This window comes from Zalophus californianus, chromosome 10 (assembly GCF_009762305.2).
Source record: "Zalophus californianus isolate mZalCal1 chromosome 10, mZalCal1.pri.v2, whole genome shotgun sequence".
In the NCBI taxonomy this organism is placed as follows: Eukaryota; Metazoa; Chordata; class Mammalia; order Carnivora; family Otariidae; genus Zalophus; species Zalophus californianus.
Genome location: NC_045604.1, coordinates 86,719,277 through 86,740,216, shown reverse-complemented (window position 1 = coordinate 86,740,216; position 20,940 = coordinate 86,719,277). Strand labels below are relative to the sequence as shown.

General features: G+C 44.9%; 1 protein-coding gene across 1 annotated transcript in view; it reads right to left on the bottom strand.

The window, feature by feature from the left end:
• Positions 1-1,394: 1,394 nt before the first annotated feature.
• Positions 1,395-20,940, bottom strand: part of LOC118356017 (transport and Golgi organization protein 1 homolog) — a 173,567-nt gene continuing 154,021 nt past the window's right edge. Inside the window, exons 2-5 of the mRNA XM_035722216.1 lie at positions 1,999-2,059; positions 1,855-1,890; positions 1,708-1,775; positions 1,395-1,584 (exon numbers count right to left, since the gene is read on the bottom strand). Of these exons, the coding sequence (XP_035578109.1) occupies positions 1,395-1,584; positions 1,708-1,775; positions 1,855-1,890; positions 1,999-2,059 (355 nt within the window). The remainder of the gene's footprint in view (positions 1,585-1,707; positions 1,776-1,854; positions 1,891-1,998; positions 2,060-20,940) is intronic.

Below are 20,940 nucleotides of genomic sequence, written 5' to 3'. Positions count from 1 at the left end.
CTACCGCTCCCGCAGGAAAGCAAACTGCAAGGAGTCAGCGGGACTGGCCGACTTCAGTGTGGAGTGAGATGTTGCCCTCCTCCAGGGATTTACACACACACACACACACACACACACACACACACACACACACATTTGAGGTGAGCATCCTACCATCATTTGCCTCTAAGCATCTACAACTTCGGGAGGAAGCACAGAAGCTGAGGATCTCTAATGGGGAAGCCTGGAGGCTCCTGGGTAAACAGCTTGCATTCTGAAAGGGGAAGGATGCCTCAGATAGATCACAGAACACACCCAACAGCCACAAGGCCAGGACAGGGTGCTGTCCCTACAGGAGTAACTTCCAGAAACAGGCACAACTGAAAACGCCCGTAGCATTTACCATAGCCATCTCCGGGTCCTTTTTCGGGCTGGTGCTGCTGTTCATCCTGGGAACCGGTCTAGATTCTGGATGGGACAAAGGATGGAGGTTTATTGTGGTTTGCATACCCTCCGTGCCTTCCTCCTCAATCTTACACTCCTTCCCACACTCGGGTCCCTGATCTGAAGAGAGGGTTTCCCCACATGACTCAAGCGACTTCTTTGCTAAGGAGATACCAGTCACCTGACTCTTGCGGGAGACACTCCAGGACCGTGGTTCCAATGTTTCCATAAGTAAGCAATCAACAGTGGACAGATTGGGGTACAACTGGCTGGAAATTAATACTGAAATTGGGGTGCTCAATACAGATCCAAAAAAAATCACTTTTTCTTCATAGATTAAATATTTAAGTGAGAATAGCCTTGAGTGGGTGATATCAACAAACCCACCAACACAAACGGCATGCATTCTTTCCTCAGGCCGCCAGGTAATGGTGCAATCTTTCAGTCTCTAGATGAGGCCTAGCATGTGTGACTGGCTATTACATAAATATTTAAGAGAAGAATTGGAGTAGACTAATCGTACAGTGAGGAACAAAGAATAAAATAGGCGTATTGAGAAGTAAAGCTGTGGCATTATACCAATAACATTAGAGGAGTAAAATGCACGAATTTCATTGATGAATATAGTACTGTAGATTACAAATAAAACAAAAATAAAATAATCTCCATAAGGGGTAAATGCCATTTTTTCAAATGGCATTTCTCAAAAAAAAGTCTTTTTTTTTTTTCAAAAACCCTTCACCATTGCATCAAGGTGGGAAGGGAGCTCAGGCTCACAACTGCTCCAGGCTCAGCTCTTCAGTAGAGGGATGGTGGAGGGGGTGGGCGTGCGGGTCTGCAGTCAGGGGAGGGGCGTGAGCTACACCTCTCACAGGGACAGGTGCCCTGCTGCCGTTAGGCACCTGAGGAAAGCACCCTCCCATCACGCCTACAGACAACTTGCTGGCCTTAGGTAGTGCTTGTGATTCTCTCTAGGACACACAACGATCACCCACAAGAACGGGGAGGACATCAAGTGCTTTCCCAGCAGAAATCAGGCTGCTGCATTTCACAGCATGCTCCCTACCTCTCTGCACACGGTTCCATATCTCGGGTCTTAACGGCATCGGTTCCTGCCTCATGGATCCCTCAGGCGGCGTCTCTCTCCTCATCATGTGCAGTCTTGAATACAGAAAAAGAATGGACGTCTATAAGAATTACAACACCATGTCTTCTACCAGACAGTAAACAGCTTAGCATTGACCCCTCAAGACACCCATAAAAAGGCACGTCAAACTCGCACACCTGTGTTTCATGTAGGCCTTCTCCCTGCTCTGCTGCACTATCTTCCTCTCCCAAAACCGAGCCTTGACCTGGGGGAGAAAAACACATCCACCCTCAGTTGTGCCGGACTGTGCCCCAAACGAAGAGGAGGAAAAAGAAAACACTTACCCAATTATCTAGAGCGCTTCTCTCATGAGCTGCGACCTGAAAAAGTCAATACACCAAGAGCCCATGTTCAGGGATCTAAGGGTCACTTCCATCACCAACAGGAGGCACGAAGGGGCCAGTATGTTGGGGCAGAACTCAGGTTACCTTGTGTTTGAAGGTGAGCTCTGCCTTCTGCAGCTGATCTTGCATTTCTCCAATTTCTTGTCTGTGAGTTATAATTGCTTTTGTCAGATAAATTCAAATGACACCCATAAATCCACAGACTGACAACACAATGAGGGAAACAAGCTGAAGGCCCCATTTAGGGTTAAAGAAAAATCAAACTCTGGATGCTGCCAAGTCTCTGGCAATCAGAGTTGTCTTTATTCTTCTCTACTTCAATTCATTCATCATCAAGGCCCCAAATAACATTGCACTTCGCGCCATCTCAGAGTTGGTCTTTTGTCTGAGACGGTGAGGGCTCCTTTCAGGTCAAAGCGAAAAACCATGCTTGACCAACTATACCCATTAGGATGAAACAGGGGACCATCCTTAGTCTTACACCTCCATGGGGAGCCCTGATCCTCAGACCAAGGCTGTGCCTGACACAGACAATCAACCTGAAAGGAATCCTTCCAGAATATGGCTTCATCGGCATGGCAACTCACTCCCAGACATTTCTAGGATCTAGAAGTACAAACCCGCCACCTCCTTCGAAGATCCTGTAGGAGGAAAAGGCCAATCTTATTGCCGGCAATATGTCCTGAAGTATAAAACTCTGTGAACTCTCACCTAGTGAGGGTGTTATCTCCACGCAACAGATTTCAGATGGAAAACTATCAACTGCATGGAGTCAACCGACTTTAACAAGACTGAGTTCACTGATAGTGAAAGCAGCAAAGGAGGATGCTTAGAAAGACTGGTTTCCTGTGCTGCCCTCAGACTCTTTTGTTCATGGTGTTGGTTTAACCACTTTCAACAGGACACCTGATTTACTCAAGAACACATGCAAAAAGACTCTTAGAAACTGAGTCAAAAGCTCTAGACAGAGAAAGACACATGCATTCGCTTCTGGTCTCTCAGGCAATCATACAGCAAATGCCTTCTGGAGCGGCTGTGATGCAGTGGCTCAGGTGGAAGGTGTAGAAGACAGAAAGGTGGTCAGTACACTGTACCTTATGCCCAAAAGAACTTACCAATGAACAGAACCAAGATGCCAATGACACAGAGCAGCCCCCACCCCTGGTGTGGGATGGAATAACACAAAGCTGAGTCTCCAGGGAAGACAGGGAACAGTTTTTGTTTTCAAGCTGAATGAGGGACGCTAAGGTCCTGATCTCCTCCTGAGAAAATAAAGGAAACACTGCACAAAAAGGCAAACTCATATGAGTGAAAGCACCCAATTTCTAAAGAGCACATGAAGAAACATGAGAACCACATGGAGAAGAAGGAAGCTTAGGAGAAAGGCAGCCTGGCAGTGGGAGACAATCTCCCCAGGACACATCAATACATTCTGGAAGACGCAAGTGAACTATAAAGAAGCTGAACAACTTTATGGGCATGGGCTTAGAAGGAAGCGAGTGAAGTTTAGGGACAGCCAGCAAAGGTGAGCCCTAGTGAAACCGTGGGCTTTGGCTGGGACCCAAGAGAGTTACACCTAAAATATTCAGGTGGATGGGAAATACCCCGGCCTTCTTAGGGACTGGGCTACGGTGAGGGATGTCAGTTGTACACTGAATGAAGGGATCCGGGACTGCTGAAGCCCCAACCCACTTTTCACAAAGAAACTCCCAGTGTTTCTGCAGCAAGTCAATTGAATTTTTCTATCCACATTATTGACCCAAGTCCCGTACTGAACCAAAACCGACTGAATTCAGGCCTGATAAGAACATGTGATGACACTGAAACCAAAAGGACAATGCAGACAGACCCAGAGGGGATCCCGGTATCAAAGTTTGTAATGATGGTACCTTCCCTCTTCTACTGCAAGGAGTCACACAACAAGCGCGACAAGCAGTTAGAACAGAAAGGGAAATGCAGGTTACACATATCAAGAAAGGAAGGGCAGGCACAATTCTACAGATTGCATTTGGCATAATACTCGAGATCTAATTCTAAAAGAAAGACAAGTATCTAGACAGGCCGTCACATAACTTCATACAACAGTATTTGTGACAATTCACACAGGAATAGCTTACTCTTCTGCAGCCACTTGTCTTTGTTTAGAGAAATCCACCACAATATCCACTTTCCTCCTCAGCATTTTCAATTCGGCTTCTTGAGTCATTTTCAAAGAACTCAGGGCATTGTAGTGGTCTTCCAATAATTCCTCACCTTCTGGAAAGGAATGTGTGTGTATGTGCACATGACCTGAGAACTTGGGTTTGACAGGGAAAGGAAAAGGACAAGACCTTGAAGGCAGGAAGGCATTCTTTCCCTTCCCAATGCAAACTCATTGCCACCCTATGGGGATTTCTTGCCCCAAAATAACATACCCTGCCTTGCTCGTTTTCTGGCCCTCAAGGCTCTCTGCTCTCCATCCTCCAATTCTTTTTGGCCCTTTAAGACAGATATGAGAGGGGGGCGGAGCAAGATGGCGGAGGAGTAGGAGACCTAGATTTCGTCTGGTCTCAGGAATTCAGCTGAATAGGGATCAAACCATTCTGAACACCTACGAACTCAATAGGAGATCGAAGAGGAGAGTAGCGAAAACTCTCTGAACAGAGAAGTGACCACTTACTGGAAGGTAGGACGTGCGGAGAAGTGAATCCAAGGCGATATTCGGGAGGATAGACGGCGGGGGTGGGGCCTCCGCTGGCCGCTTCTGGCAAGTGATAGAGCCTCGGAGCACAAAATCGGAACATTAGAAGTCGGCTCCGCTGAGGGACGTCGCCGCAGTGGCTAAACAGGGGGTGGAATCCTCCCAGGTCAATGTGGTCTCAGGACCCTTGGGGTCACAGAAAGACCAGGGGAGCCTGAGTGCACCAGAGCTCCCAGGTATCGGAGCGGGGAAGCCGGCTGCAGAGACGGAGCCGAGGCGCGGGCTCTCACCTTGGGGTTGCCATAAACTGTGATCCGCGGCCCAGTCGGGCCACTGCTCCTCCAGCAGGGACCCAACAGGCGGCAGATCCGGGGAGACTCCCCTTCCTTCCTGGGGAGGAGCAGCGCGGGAACGCACCGCAGGGATCTGCTGGGTTTGGAGACTCCACACGGGGTCGGGTGCCACAGATAGCAACGCTCGGTCACAGGCCGGGTGAGCACGGAGAGCGGCTGGAGACCGGGGACAAGGGAGTGACTGCTTTTCTCTGTGGGCGCACTGAGGAGCGGGGCCCCGAGTTCTCAGCTCCTCCGGGTGGAGATTGGGAGGCCACCATTTTTGCCCTGGTCCTCCAAGGCTGTACGGAGAGCTTGCAGGGAACAAAAGCTCCTGAGATCAAACCCGAGCAGCTTGCTTAGCCCGGACCGACAAGGGCGGGGCAATTCAGCCTCTGGCAAAGACATTTGGAAACCACAGCAACAGGCCTCTCCCCCAGAAGATCAGCACGAACAGCCAGCAAGCCAAGACCAAGTTTACCGATCAAGGAGAACGGGAGAACTCCAGCGCTAGGGGAATACTGCACATAGAAGTCATGGCTTTTTTTTACCATGATTCATTAGTTCATCAAAGTTAATTTTTGTTAACTGTTTTTTTTTCTTTTTCCCTTTTTCAACCAAAATCTTATCAATCTCTTTAAAAAAAAACAAAACATTTTTTATTTTCATTTTTAGTCATATTTTATCCCTTCATAGTAGTTACCCTTATTATTGGCATATATATATAAGTTATTCTCTCTTTAAAATTTTGAGATACAATTTCTTCTAACAGATCAAAATATACCCTAAATCACTAGTGTATGGCTCTTTTCTAGTCTCCTGCCTGATCACATTCTCTCTCTTTTTCCTTTTTTTTTTAATCTTCTTTCTTTGTTCAAACAACTTCTTATCTTATCAAGTCCTTTTATAAAATCTTTTATAATTTTCATCTTTACAGTCATCTTCTATCCCTTCATTGTATCAACCCTTATTTTGTACATATATGTCTTTCTTCCTTTAAAATTTTAGGAGGCACTTTTTTTCTAACAGACCAAAATACGCCCAAAATCTAGTGTGTGGCACTGATCTATGCACTAGCCTGATCATATTTGATCATATTCTGCTTTTTTTGTATTGTTCTGTTTTTCTTTTTATCTTTTTTTCTTTCTTTTTCCTCTTTCTTTTTTCTTCCTTTCCCTTTCTTTTCCCATGATTTCAGGTCTTTTCGGATTTCTATACAGTATATTTGCTGGGGACGTTGTAAACCTGTTAGCATTTTCTTCTCTGATTCATCTATTCTCCTCTGGACAAAATGACAAGACGAAAGAAATCACCTCAGCAAAAAGAACAAGAGGTAGTACCGTCAGCCAGGGACCTACTCAATACGGACATTAGTACGATGTCGGACCTAGAGTTCAGAATCATGACTTTAAAGATACTAGCTGGGCTTAAAAAAGCGTGGAAGTTATTAGAGAAACCCTTTCTGGAGAAATAAAAGAACTAAAATCTAACCAAGTCGAAATCAAAAAGGCTATTGAGGAGGTGCAATCAAAAATGGGGGCACTAACTGCTAGGATAAATGAGGCAGAAGAGAGAATCAGCGATATAGAAGACCAAATGATGGAAAATAAAGAGGCTGAGAAAAAGAGGGAGAAACAACTACAGGATCTCGAGGGCAGAATTCGAGAGATAAGTGATACGATAAGACGAAACAACATTAGAATAATTGGGATCCCAGAAGAAGAAGAAAGAGAGAGAGGGGCAGAAGGTATATTGGAGCAAATAATAGCAGAGAACTTCCCTAATGTGAGGAAGGAAACAGGCATCAAAATCCAGGAGGCACAGAGAACCCCTCTCAAAATCAATAATAATAGGTCAACACCCCGACATCTAATAGTAAAACTTACGAGTCTCAGAGACAAAGAGAAAATCCTGAAAGCAGCTCGGGAGAAGAGATATGTAACCTACAATGGTAAAAATATTAGATAGGCAACAGACCTATCCACAGAGACCTGGCAGGCCAGAAAGGACTGGCAAGATATCTTCAGAGCACTAAACGAGAAAAATATGCAGCCAAGAATACTATATCCAGCGAGGCTGTCATTGAAAATAGAAGGAGAGATAAAAAGCTTCCAGGACAAACAAAAACTAAAGGAATTTGCAAACACGAAACCAGCCCTCCAAGAAATATTGAAAGGGGTCCTCTAAGCAAAGAGAGAGCCTAAAAGCAGCAAAGATCAGAAAGGAACACAGACAACGTACAGTAACAGTCACCTTACAGGCAATACAATGGCACTAAATTCATACCTTTCAATAGTTACCCTGAATGTAAATGGGCTCAATGCCCCAATCAAAAGACACAGGCTATCAGATTGGATTAAAAAACAAGACCCATCCATATGCTGTCTGCAAGAGACTCATTTTAGACCCAAAGACACCCCCAGATTGAAAGTGAGGGGGTGGAAAACCATTTACCATGCTAATGGACACCAAAAGAAAGCTGGGGTGGCAATTCTTATATCAGACAAACTAGATTTTAAAACAAAGACTGTAATAAGAGATGAGGAAGGACACTATATCCTACTTAAAGGGTCTATCCAACAAGAAGATCTAACAATTGTAAATATCTATGCCCCGAACATGGGAGCAGCCAATTATATAAGGCAATTAATAACAAAAGCAAAGAAACACATTGACAACAATACAATAATAGTGGGGGACTTTAACACCCCCCTGACTGAAATGGACAGATCATCTCAGCAAAAGATCAACAAGGAAATAAAGACTTTAAATGACACACTGGACCAAATGGACTTCACAGACATATTCAGAACATTCCATCCCAAAGCAACGGAATACACATTCTTCTCTAGTGCCCATGGAACCTTCTCCAGAATTGATCACATCCTAGGTCACAAATCAGGTCTCAACCAGTACCAAAAGATTGGGATCATTCCCTGCATATTTTCAGACCACAATGCTTTGAAACTAGAACTCAATCACAAGAAGAAAGTCGGAAAGAACTCAAATACATGGAGGCTAAAGAGCATCCTACTAAAGAATGAATGGGTCAACCAGGAAATTAAAGAAGAATTAAACAAATTCATGGAAACCAATGAAAATGAAAACACAACTGTTCAAAATCTTTGGGATACAGCAAAGGCAGTCCTGAGAGGAAAGTATATAGCAATACAAGCCTTTCTCAAGAAACAAGAAAGGTCTCAAATACACAACCTAACCCTACACCTAAAGGAGCTGGAGAAAGAACAGCAAATAAAGCCTAAACCCAGCAGGAGAAGAGAAATAATAAAGATCAGAGCAGAAATCAATGAAATAGAAACCAAAAGAACAGTAGAACAGATCAACGAAACTAGGAGCTGGTTCTTTGAAAGAATTAACAAGATTGATAAACCCCTGGCCAGACTGATCAAAAAGAAAAGAGAAATGACCCAAATCAACAAAATCATGAATGAAAGAGGAGAGATCACAACCAACACCCAAAGAAATACAAACAATTATAAGAACATATTATGAGCAACTCTATGCCAGCAAATTAGATAACCTGGAAGAAATGGGTGCATTCCTAGAGATGTATCAAGTACCAAAACTGAACCAGGAAGAAATAGAAAACCTGAACAGACCTATAACCACTAAGGAAATTGAAGCAGTCATCAAAAATCTCCCAAGAAACAAAAGCCCAGGGCCAGATGGCTTCCCAGGGGAATTCTATCAGACATTTAAGGCAGAATTAATACCTATTCTCCTGAAACTGTTCCAAAAAAGAGAAATGGAAGGAAAACTTCCAAATTCATTTTATGAGGCCACCATTACCTTGATCCCAAAACCAGACAAAGACCCCATCAAAAAGGAGAATTACAGACCAATATCCTTGATGAACATGGAGGCAAAAATTCTCACCAAAATACTAGCCAATAGGATCCAACAGTACATTAAAAGGATTATTCACCAAGACCAAGTGGGATTTATCCCTGGGCTGCAAGGCTGGTTCAACATCCGCAAATCAATCAACGTGATACTATACATTAACAAAAGAAAGAACAAGAATCATATGATCCTCTCAATAGATGCAGAAAAAGCATTTGACAAAGTACAGCATCCTTTCTTGATCAAAACTCTACAGAGTATAGGGATAGAGGGTACATACCTCAATATCATAAAAGCCATCTACGAAAAACCTACAGCGAATATCATTCTCAATGGGGAAAAGCTGAGAGCTTTTCCCCTAAGGTCAGGAACGCGGCAGGGATGTCCACTCTCACCACTGCTATTCAACATATTATTGGAAGTCCTAGCCACAGCAATCAGACAACAAAAAGAAATCAAAGGCATCCAAATCGGCAAAGAGGAAGTCAAACTCACTCTTTGCAGATGATATGATACTTTATGTGGAAAACCCAAAAGACTCCACCCCAAAACTGCTAGAACTCATACAGGAATTCAGTCAAGTAGCAGGCTATAAAGTCAATGCACAGAAATCAGTGGCATTCCTATACACCAACAACAAGACAGAAGAGAGACAAATCAAGGATTCGATCCCATTCACAATTGCACCCAAAACCATAAGATACCTAGGAATAAATTTAACCAAAGAGGCAAAGGATCTGTACTCAGAAAACTATAAAATAATTTCAGGAAAGAAATTGAAGAAGACACAAAGAAGTGGAAAAACATTCCATGCTCATGGATTGGGAGAACCAAAATTGTGAAGATGTCAATGCTACCTAGAGCCATCTACACATTCAATGCAATCCCCATCAAAATACCATCCACTTTTTTCAAAGAAATGGAACAAATAATCCTAAAATTTGTATGGAACCAGAAGAGATCCCGAATAGCCAGAGGAATATTGAAAAAGAAAAGCAAAGCTGGCGGCATCACAATTCCGGATTTCCAGCTCTATTACAAAGCTGTCATCATCAAGACAGTATGGTACTGGCACAAAAACAGACACATAGATCAATGGAACAGAATCGAGAGCCCAGAAATGGACCCACAACTCTATGGTCAACTTATCTTTGACAAAGCAGGAAAGAATGTCCAATGGAAAAAAGACAGTCTCTTCAACAAATGGTGTTGGGAAAATTGGACAGCCACATGTAGAAGAATGAAACTGGACCATTTCCTTACACCACACACAAAAATAGACTCCAAATGGTTGAAAGACCTAAATGTGGGACAGGAGTCCATCAAAATCCTAAAGAGGAACACAGGTAGCAACCTCTTCGACCTCAGCCACAGCAACTTCTTCCTAGAAACATCACCAAAGGCACGGGAAGCCAGGGCAAAAATGAACTATTGGGATTTCATCAAGATAAAAAGCTTTTCACAGCAAAAGAAACAGTCCAGAAAACCAAAAGACAACCGACAGAATGGGAGAAAATATTTGCAAATGACATATCAGATAAAGGGCTAGTATGCAAATCTATAAAGAACTTATCAAACTGAACACCCAAAGAACAAATAATCCAATCAAGAAATGGGCAGAAGACATGAACAGACATTTTTCCAGAGAAGACATCCAAACGGCCAACAGGCACATGAAAAAGTGCTCAACATCGCTCGGCATCAGGGAAATCGAACTCAAAACCTCAATGAGATACCACCTCACACCAGTCAGAATGGCTAAAATTAACAAGTCAGGGAACGACAGATGTTGGCGGGGATGTGGAGAAAGGGGAACCCTCCTACACTGTTGGTGGGAATGCAAGCTGGTGCAACCACTCTGGAAAACAGTATGGAGGTTCCTCAAACAGTTGAAATTAGAGCTACCATTCAATCCAGCAATTGCACTACTGGGTATTTACCGCAAAGATACAAATGTAGGGACCTGAAGGGGTATGTGCCCCCCAATGTTTATAGCAGCAATGTCGACAATAGCCAAACTGTGGAAAGAGCCAAGATGTCCATCGACAGATGAATTGATAAAGAAGAAGTGGTATATGTACACAATGGAATATTATGCAGCCATCAAAAGGAATGAGATCTTGCCATTTGCAATGACGTGGATGGAACTGGAGGGTGTTATGCTTAGTGAAATAAGTCAATCAGAGAAAGACATGTATCATATGACCTCACTGATATGAGGAATTCTTAATCTCAGGAACAAACTGAGTGTTACTGGAGTGTTTGGGGGTGGGAGGGATGGGGTGGCTGGGTGATAGACATAGGGGAGGGTATGTGCTACGGTGAGCGCTGTGAATTGTGCAAGACTGTTGAATCACAGATCTGTACTTCTGAAACAAATAACGCAACATATTTTAAGAAAAAAGGAAAGAAGGAGATAGCAGGAGAGGAAGAATGAAGGGGAGTAAGTCAGAGGGGGAGACGAACCAGGAGAGATGATGGACTCTGAAAAACAAACTGAGGGTTCTAGAGGGGAGGAGGGTAGGGGGATGGGTTAGCCTGGTGATGGGTATTAAAGAGGGCACATTCTGCATGGAGCACTGAGTGTTATGAACAAACAATGAATCATGGAACAGTACACCAAAACAAATGATGTAATATATGGTGATTAACATAATAATAAAAAATTAAAAGAAAAAAGACAGATATGAGAAAAGACATTCACGAAATCATGATCACAGAACAATGTGAGGATGCCTAACAGGACAGGATCATGCAGTGCAACAAAGAGAGCCCTTAAGGCATAAGAGAATCAGGAGAAAGTAAGCAAAGTGGAAAATAGTTCAAGTCAAAGAACTCAGAAATGGCTTTCTTAGTGGCTTTCACTCATATATATATGCACATACATATATACACATCTTCCCCTCTTCACATTGAAAATGCTCTGTTTGGCATTAAGAGGAAGGGACTGTAGAATTTGGCCAGCCATCCCCCTTCCTCACTCAAGTGTCTTGTGGGGATTTTCTACAGATCTTGGAGGGCAGGGCTGAATGATGGGTTCATTACCTCACTGTGAAATCATCCATACTTCCTAGTCCTTGAAAGAGCAATCCTCATCATGGTGGTTCTAAGTGAAATCCCAGCTCACTGCTCCATAGTAGTTTCAGTGCCCAGATGCCAACTCTCTACTGTGGTAAACAGCAAGTGAAGATGCTGCACTCACGTCACCCAGTGAACCAAAAGCCTCCCGGAGCCACATTAAGGTAAAACTCAACAGCCAACTCCTACCACATCCTGATCCTTGACCCTCTTCTCTCTCTCAGCTTGCAAGTGAGCCAGTGCCCAATGAAGGGTGTCATTTAACTTTTCATTACCTGCCTCAACCTTTTTGATGTTCTCCTTCAAAAAAACATTTTGAGTGAGTAATAATAATGAATTCCTTGGGGCACATGGGTGGTATCTGGGTGGCACCGTCGGTGGAGTGTCTGACTGCTTTCGTTTTGGCTCAAGGCCTGATCTCAGGGTTATGGGATTGACCCCTGCATCAGGCTACAAACTCAGCATGGAGTCTGCTTGGGATTCTCTCTCTCCCTCTGCCCCCCACCACTCACTCTTTCTCTCTCTCTCAAATCAATCAATCAATTAATCTTTAAAATGATGATGATGATGATAACTCACTATTATTATTTTTGTTGTTAGGACACAATTCAGGCAAAGAAGGGATTCTTATCTTCAATTTCAGAACGTCCTCAGTGAGAAACTCATCTTTATTCAGAGTTTCTGGAAGATGTTTCTTGCCTTCCCTGATCTATAAAACATATGAAGAAGGAATCAGAATTCAAAAATAGCATCATATAAGACAAACCTATCTACTAATGTGTGACCCCTTTCAAACTAGAGAGGCAGTGCTCTGCATTTGTGAAGCTTCTCTCGAATCAGGACAGTTTCTGGACCACATGAAATAGGTCAATAGGATGAACTACAAGAGGTGGAAGTAACCAAAATGAAATCACAAAAAGTATTTGAAAGGGTCCTGATACCTTCAGCTTCCAAAGGGTTATTTCCTTAGCAAGCTCCCTGTTTCCTTGTCTAAGTAGATGGATCTTCTCATTTATTTCTTGTAAGGTAACTAAAAGGAGAAAAAAGAATCTCTAAGATAATTAGCAAAACCAGTGACATTGAATATCCCAGGGTATGAGCTCCAGAGACACATTCTCTGACACTTGGGTGAAACTAACTTGTTAGCATTCTCGTTGTGCCCGAAGGAAGCAAGCTTTACCAGCATTTGAAACCTAAGACAACCAATTTCGGGAGATTCCTACTTAAAATTGTTTTCAAAGTTAGAGAAACGCAATCAAATGTCTTCTAAGTTTTCTCCCATCTGTAAGCACCATTCTTGGAAAATGCAATCACTGCAAATGCTGATGTCATCCCCAGATATGTAACAGAAAAAACAAGCATGCTGTCAACTAACATTTCTCTCCTCCAATGATTAAGGTGCAAAAATAGGTCCCTGCAACCACCCAAAATGAACAAAACCATCCTTTGCTCCTGCTCAACGCCACGTCCATTTCCATGTCCTCCTTGGAATTCCACACAAGGAAAGCTCAAAATGGCAATTGAGTGACAACTCCCTGGCCTTCAGTGACATCCTGCTGCTCACAGATTGCCTGTCATGAACCCTAGGCGGGGGCTCTGGAAGACAAGATCTTTGAATCAAACACAGTTGGGGACAAACTCCACGTTACACCATCTCGGGAGGGCCTGGATAACTCACACTCCCTGGAACACAAGCTTTTGTCATCCCAACATGAGAAGGTTACCCTCCACCCTGACAGGAAAACAACATTCATTAAGCACCCCATCACAGATGGATAACACATTGGAGGTCAAGAATAGAGACTCCTCTAACTGGCACTTAATTCTCTCATCCTGGGGCACCTGCGTGGCTCATTCGGTTAAGTGTCTGCCTTCAGCTCGGGTCATGATCCCACATCAGATCATGATCCCACCTAGGGCCCTGGGATCCCACATCTGGTTCTTGGCTCAGTGGGGTACACGCTTCTCCCCCTCCCTCTGCCAGCCACTCGGTCTGCTTGGGCTCTCTCTGTCTGTCAAATGACTAAACAGAATCTTTTAAAAAATAATATTCTCTCATCTTACCTCAAAGTGCAAACTTCTCTTCTATTGGCCCAATGTGAGCGCTCCCGTGCCCTGAGATCTCTCTTCTCACCACCCCCATTGCTGCACTCCCAGGGACGAACACCAGTATTTGAGGGTTTGCTAAGTGCCAGGCAGCCACCGTGGCCATCAACAGACAGCACCGCGGAATCACCACAACCTCTGAGGCACGGACACAACACGTCACCCGCACTGGCACACGTTCCTTTCAACTCATTCTCCCCTGGCAGGAAAGGCTCCCTCCACCTCAGACTCAAAACCATGGTTTCAACCTCTCTTGTGACACACGCTCTGCCTGGCAATATGTGGCTTCTTCTCTAAGTGTGGCCTGCTTGCTAGACTCAAAGAGTGTTTTCTCATCTCGACATTTCACCAAGAGCCAGGTCATGGCAAATTACTCACTCCAGACCTCAGGTTCCTATCATCGCTTGCCTCCTAAACATCTCTCTGAAAAATTACTCTTTCTATTCTCACTCCTCCTATGAGGTGTTCCTCCCCTTGGTCTCAGAAGTTATGGCAACACCCTCCACGTTGTCATTTAGACTCCACATGGGGAAGAGAATGATTTTCAGGAGTGAACAAGTCAATTAGACATCAGAATTCACCATATTTACACCTCGTCTAATTATACCCACATCAAACATCGGTACTGAGAATTTAGGACAAAGAAAACCAAAGCCAAAAAACTTACCGTCATTTTGTCGAGGCTTTATCTAAGAGAGGAAGAAACAAAATTAAGTTTGATGTCAAAACGTATTACTAGTAAAAATCTCTAGTTCAGGTCAATACCGGAAAAGTCATCCAATAAAATTACAATAATCATTTTGTTTAGAAGAATGACTTCACAGGAGTAAAAAAGAAGACAAAATGGGAATTTCCTGATTAAGTCATCATAGTTCACAATCCATTTCTGATAAAGAGCACAACGGTATATAACTGATTTTTTACCCCAAAGTCTATTCACATTCTAGGAAATGAACGTTCAGCCTGTTTAATTTTGACAGTGGATCACGCAGACATTTAAAAAATATTCATTAATTCATCATTTCCGGAACTTTACTGCAACCCGATATCCACACTGAAGTTCAGAAACTGGGATTATTATAAAATCCCGAAAGAAAGGAAATGGAAGGAAGGGAGGAAGGAATGTAGGAAAGAAGGCAGGCAGGTGACTAAAACTCTGACAAAATTATGCCTTTTTCCTTGTCCAGAAAGCTTCTCTGAACTCTCACTAAGGGTTGGCTGTTTGCTGAATTCACACACAGTTACGGCACATCAGGTGCTATGATTGCCGGCCCATCTGTAATAGACCCTTTCATTAGTTTGGTATTAACTCTGCCAAGACTTTGGGGCAGATTCCGTGCCTCTGTAGAGTTGCAGACATATATTAACATGTGGTGACAGTAGTCTATCCCCATGGCTTCTGTTCACCCCAGGCCATAGGTGGACGCAGGACACAGGTAACCTCTGGCAGTGATGCTCCTGTCTTGGAACATGGTGGTGGAGGTTTCACGTGCTGAGACCTGTTTCTTTGGGTTTCAGCTTTTGTTGGTGGTGTTACTTTTCTGTCTCATCTCAGCCTATAGTTTATTTTGTGTGTGTACGTCTGTATGGATGCACAGCGGCTTCGTTATTTCCCGGGACCACCCTGTGGGCCTTACCCCAGGGGTCCTACCTTATCACCGTTCCTGTACTATGGGCCACGTTCACAGCCTGCACCCTGCTGGCCTCAGGAACCTCACCGACCACCTCCACCTCCTGCATTTGGAAAGAGATCTGGACAGTAGGTCTTGACTTGCAAAGCATATCCATCTTTCTCCACGAGGAGACTTTGGAGAAGATGTAGAAGTGGTGCCCTGGGGCTTTGTATTGCAGGGTTCCCCTGGCTAAAGACATTCCAAGATTCATCAGTTTCTACGCTATTACTACATTGTGGGGCTGTGTCATTTTTCCATTTTGATCTGGGTAACAGTTGTCTCTTGTAGAGAGGGAAAGACATTTTACAGAATGTCAGACATAACATTTTTCAGCCAGGCTATTTCCCACATTTTGGGCTGTTGAGGGATGAAGCACACTGCTCAGTTCATTTTTTAAAAAAGATTTTATTTATTTATTTGACAGAGAAATAGAGAGAGAGCACGAGTAGGCAGAGCGGCATGCAGAGGGAGAGGGAGAAGCAGGCTCTCTGCAGAGCAGGGCGCCCGATGCAGGGCTCAATATCAGGATCCCGGGATCATGACCTGAGTCAAAGGCAGACACTTAATGGACTGAGCCACCCAGGTGCCCCAGCTCAGTTCATTTTTAGCCGGTTGAGCTCGGACTTTTTTTTCCTTAGCTATGAAAACACCTGAAGGAAGGTGGGGGGCTGTGGTCCCTTCTTTGAAGGGGAAGGACAGGTCTTCCCCTTGTATTCAGGCATCAGCAGAAACATATGGGAAATGCTCTATGTCTGAGAAGGGACCCGAGAGTGGGAGAGAAGGAAATGTGATGGCAGCAGGTTTGGAGCGTTTGTTTGAATTCTGCACAGTCAATGCCGGTCTGAATCCACCTCCATCGGTTCTAGGGCTTTGGTCTGATGCTGAAGCTGCTGGGGCTCCCATGAGGAACAGGGGCACCAAGCCTCATAGAGGTCCAGGGATGGGCAAGATAACTACTTTTTTCTCTACCAGGTGTTCTGGAAACTTCCCTTACTGAACCACATCCAGTCCTGGCCTTGTGTCTGTTAGGTGGGTCCTGTATTTTGTGGCATCATTTACCTTGCAAAATGCAAGCAATTCACCCAGGGGCTGACAGGCTTCTTCATTACAAATCATTACCTTCGGTGGCACCTCCCAACGCCACAGGTGCTTAGAGGTGAAGGATGGCGGGGCGCTCACTGTGTGTGTGTGTGTGTGTGTGTGTGTGTGTGTGTCTGCATGTGTGTGTGTCCATCCACCCCTGTCCCCCCACAATGCCCGTGGGGGGAATTAACTTGAGAATGATGACACCTCACTCCAAGGTGAAGTCTCTGGCCGGCCTGACTCCCAGTCAGTAGGTGCGATTGGTGTAGTGTTCATGCTGGGGTTAGATGTTTAACCTGTGACAAGGTCTGTGGTAATCCTCACAACTGGAAACTAGGGGAACCTCTTCTCCATTTTATAGTGTTTGTTTTGCAGTTTGGAATGTTCTTAGATAGGGCAAGTTTCATAAGTCATCCACGTTTTACTTCTGCTGGTAAAAATGCTGTACAGAATCCCTCTACTTGTTACCCTTTCTACAACTGTTTTTGAATTTTCAAAGCTGTTGGGTGGACTGGCACACACGTTCTGAAGGGGGGATGTCAGTGATTAGCTGCGTGACCAGTGCCTCACAAGCCCTTCCGTTGGGCTTCTAGGAGCAGGTCGTTTTGGTCCTATGTCACTGTGAGAGCTAGTTTCTTCTTTCATCACACGCTCTGGAGTTGTCCATCAGAAAGCATATACATTTTTGTGAATTCTCTTATTTAGCCTTCCCATCTTAAGTTCCCACTGGACGAAATTGCTCTGGAACTCAGTGTGCAGAAATTTCTGAAGAGTGTGTTTTAAGATAAACACAGCTGCTGCATGTAAATAAGGGCTATTGGTATCATGTTCCTCTCAGAAAACCCTTTTCCAGGCCCCCTGTCAGACCGCAGGCCCCTAATAACTCCAGGGTCTTTGTGGCCTTGGACAGAAACTGCAGAGAGTAGAAGACCGCTTTGTCAGGAAGTGAGGCAGGTGGGGACAGTCAGGGGCGTGGCAGGCAAAGGATTCAGCTCGAGTGGCTCGGATTCCTCGTGGAGCAAGGGCATTCAGTTTCATCACATTCTGTCCCTTCTTAACAAACCCAAATCTACAGTGATTGAAGAGGAATGATGAAGTGTTGACCAGGATGTTGATGCCTCCGTGTCTGGAGTATGCTGCTTTACTCGTATCCAATGATCCCTTTTCACCTTTTAAGACACTACTTCTTGGTAGTGAAAGTTGGCAGACAGGGGTAGTGATGTTTGGTGACAGTAGGTTATTCCTGTAACATCTATCCCTCTGCTCCCTGCCTTATTATAGTTGGTACCAACTGAGAGGGATAAAGTTTTCTAGCACGATGTGGCGCTTCTGGAACATGGTATTGGAGAAGGAGCCAGATGTGAGAGCTTGCTCTTTGGGTTTCATCACTTGGTGTTGCAACTTTTGGCTGTCTTAGCCGAATATTTTCTCCTCTGTTCTGCAGGTCTGTATGGATGTGAGAGGGTTTCCTCGTGCTCCAAGGCCCCCCCCCCCATATGCCCTACCACACGGGGTTTTGTTTACCAGGCTTCACTGGCTATGGGCTACCTCAGCCTCCTCCACATGGGTGGACGGGGGGCCTCACCCACAGCTCGTTCCTCCACCACATGGTAAGATGATCTGAATTGAATGACATGAGTCGCAAAATATATTCCTAGTTTAAGTACTTCTGTCAGTGGAGAAGATGTAGAGGAGGTACCACAAGGCTTTGCAATGCAAGGATAGACCTGGGTGAGGACAGAATAACATTCCTCAGCTTTCTGTGGACGTCCATTTCATGGACTGTCTTATTTCACCCTACAAAACTGGGCAGCAGGCGTCTGCCATGGAGACGAAAAGTGACATTTTGCAAAAGACAAACATGAAAGCATTGCCCAGGTGCATAGCACAGACACAATGTTTTGGGCTCTGGGATGGATGGAGTGCAACCTTCCCATCACTCTTACTTGTGGAGGCCCCAGTTGTCCAGTGTTATTGAATAGTTATGAAAACATCTGTCCCTGGGTGGAGTGGTCACATCCTCAGGGGTGAGGGACTGGTCTCTCCTTTGTCCACAGGGCTGAGAGGAGACCTGTGAGAAACTCTCTGCATCTGGATGAGACGTGGGAGTGGGAGAGAGTAGAATAGGGTGGGGCAGGTGTAGAGGGTTGGCTTACATCCTGCATGGTCAAGGCTATTCTGAATCCACGTCCATCCCTTCTAGGGCTTCATTCATATTCAGAAGCCTGTGGCGCTCAAGGGGACAACAGCGGCACCCCACCCAAGACGGTCCCGCAGAAGGACCAGGTAAATACTGTGGCTGTTTTTAGTTGTAATCATTTCTGGAATCCTGTTCGTGTCTGGGCAACACCCTGTCCTGACCTTGTATCTGTTGAGTTTGTCCTGGGTTCTGTGTGTGGTGTAATTTCCTTTCAAAATGCTAAGTCTTCATTCAGAGCCTACAGGCTTCTCTGTTTCCAGATGATCACCTTAGGGTTGTGTCGGTGGAAGAAACACAGAGTTTTGCTGAAGCCTTGACCTTACAAGGGGAATCCTGGCTGGGCACGTTTTAACATCCTGAAGTTTCTCAGGACATACATGTGTTGTGCTTGGCTATTTCCATGCACTGAGCAGTGGGGGAGGTGCCATTGTTGTGAAGGAAGTATCTTTATTGCACAATGGCAGACATATATTTCTTACAATCGTGCATATCCAGAGTCCACATTTGTTGTTCTCGGAGGGATGATATACACCTCACACTTCGTTTGCAGCGTGTTGAGTTTGAGCTGTCATCTCATTAGTTATATAAACACCTGAAGCAAGGCTATTGTCCCTTGATTAATCATTAGGTTAGGGGTCTGTCCCTTGTCCTCAGCAGTCAGTGGATACTTGTGGGAAAACCTCTTGTCCCGTAAGGGAGGTGAGAATTAGAAATAGTGGCAGATGCTGGAGGCAGGTGTAGATGGTTGTTGGAAAGTTGCTGAATCACTTCCAATGTGTTGGTCTTCTGCCCTTTCTCTGACGTGGGTCAGATACAGATGCTGGGGCATCCTTTGTAAGGAATAGCAGTCCTGCATGCAGGCCTCTCATGTTATGGGTGAGTGAATGTTGCTAAGGACATGATAACTTTCTTCAGGTTGCTCAGGAGATACATTTGATGCACTTTGTCTTTCACTCATGCTGAGGTGGTTGGCAGGTACCTTTGTGGTGAAGGAGAGCCGCTCTTCCCCGAATGCTGGGCAGAGCGGGTATGCACACGCACACACTACAGAGACGATATTCCGTGCTCCAGGAGGGATGAAGCCTACTCTTAACATTAGGAATTTAACGTGTCTGAGAGCAGGGACGGACACATTCGTTAAATGACATAGATGATGTGTTCCGTAAAAGGGAAGCACCAGCGATGGATCTGAAGGACTAGAGAGGGATCCATGTGTCACTAGAAACAGGAGGTTGTGGATGAGAAGGATGGAGGTGCTCAGGGGAGTGGATGGGCCTCTCTCGGGTAGAGCGGGGGCCGTTCCTGGCAGGCCAGCAGCTTGAGCCGTGAGTGAGAGGACACCGTGAGTTCCAAACCGAATTGCTACCTGTGTCCGTCACACGGTGTGGATAATGCAGTTATTTGTACCAGAACGTCACTGTTGCCATAAAGTTGTTCGTTCATACTCTATAAAGATTGATGTTTCTGCTGGATTTCTGAAGGTTCTGAACTGGGTGACAGAATGTGGTGGAGATTTGGGAACTTTAACTTGGTTCCTTTGGGGATTCTCGGCTGCCTGATTTTGTGGGCCCCGGTGAGAAAAAGTGAAGATGGGACCAAGATCAGCAGAGTGGCTGCCTTGGCCTTCAGCCTGAGCCAGACTCTATGTGGGGAATTCAGGATTGACCAGGATCCACCCTAGCAGGATCCCTGTCACTACGCCTCTGCCTCTGAGTCACCACTCTGCCTGCACTTTGCATCTCCCTGAACGTCGTCACAGGATCCTGTGGATTTACCCGTGTTCCTGATTTCTCAGTCCGAATGGCAGCTCTCCGTGGGGCCTATTTACAGCCTCAGCTTTGTTATCTGTGAAAGAGGAGCATATTGGTTTCTGAGGTCATTAGAAGAATAGGAGTTGAAGTACATAAAGAATCTGCAGGGGCCCCTGGATGGCTCACTGGGTTAAGCATCGGACTCTTGATTTCTGCTCAGGTCATGATCGCAAGGTTCTGAGATCAAGCTCCACGTCAG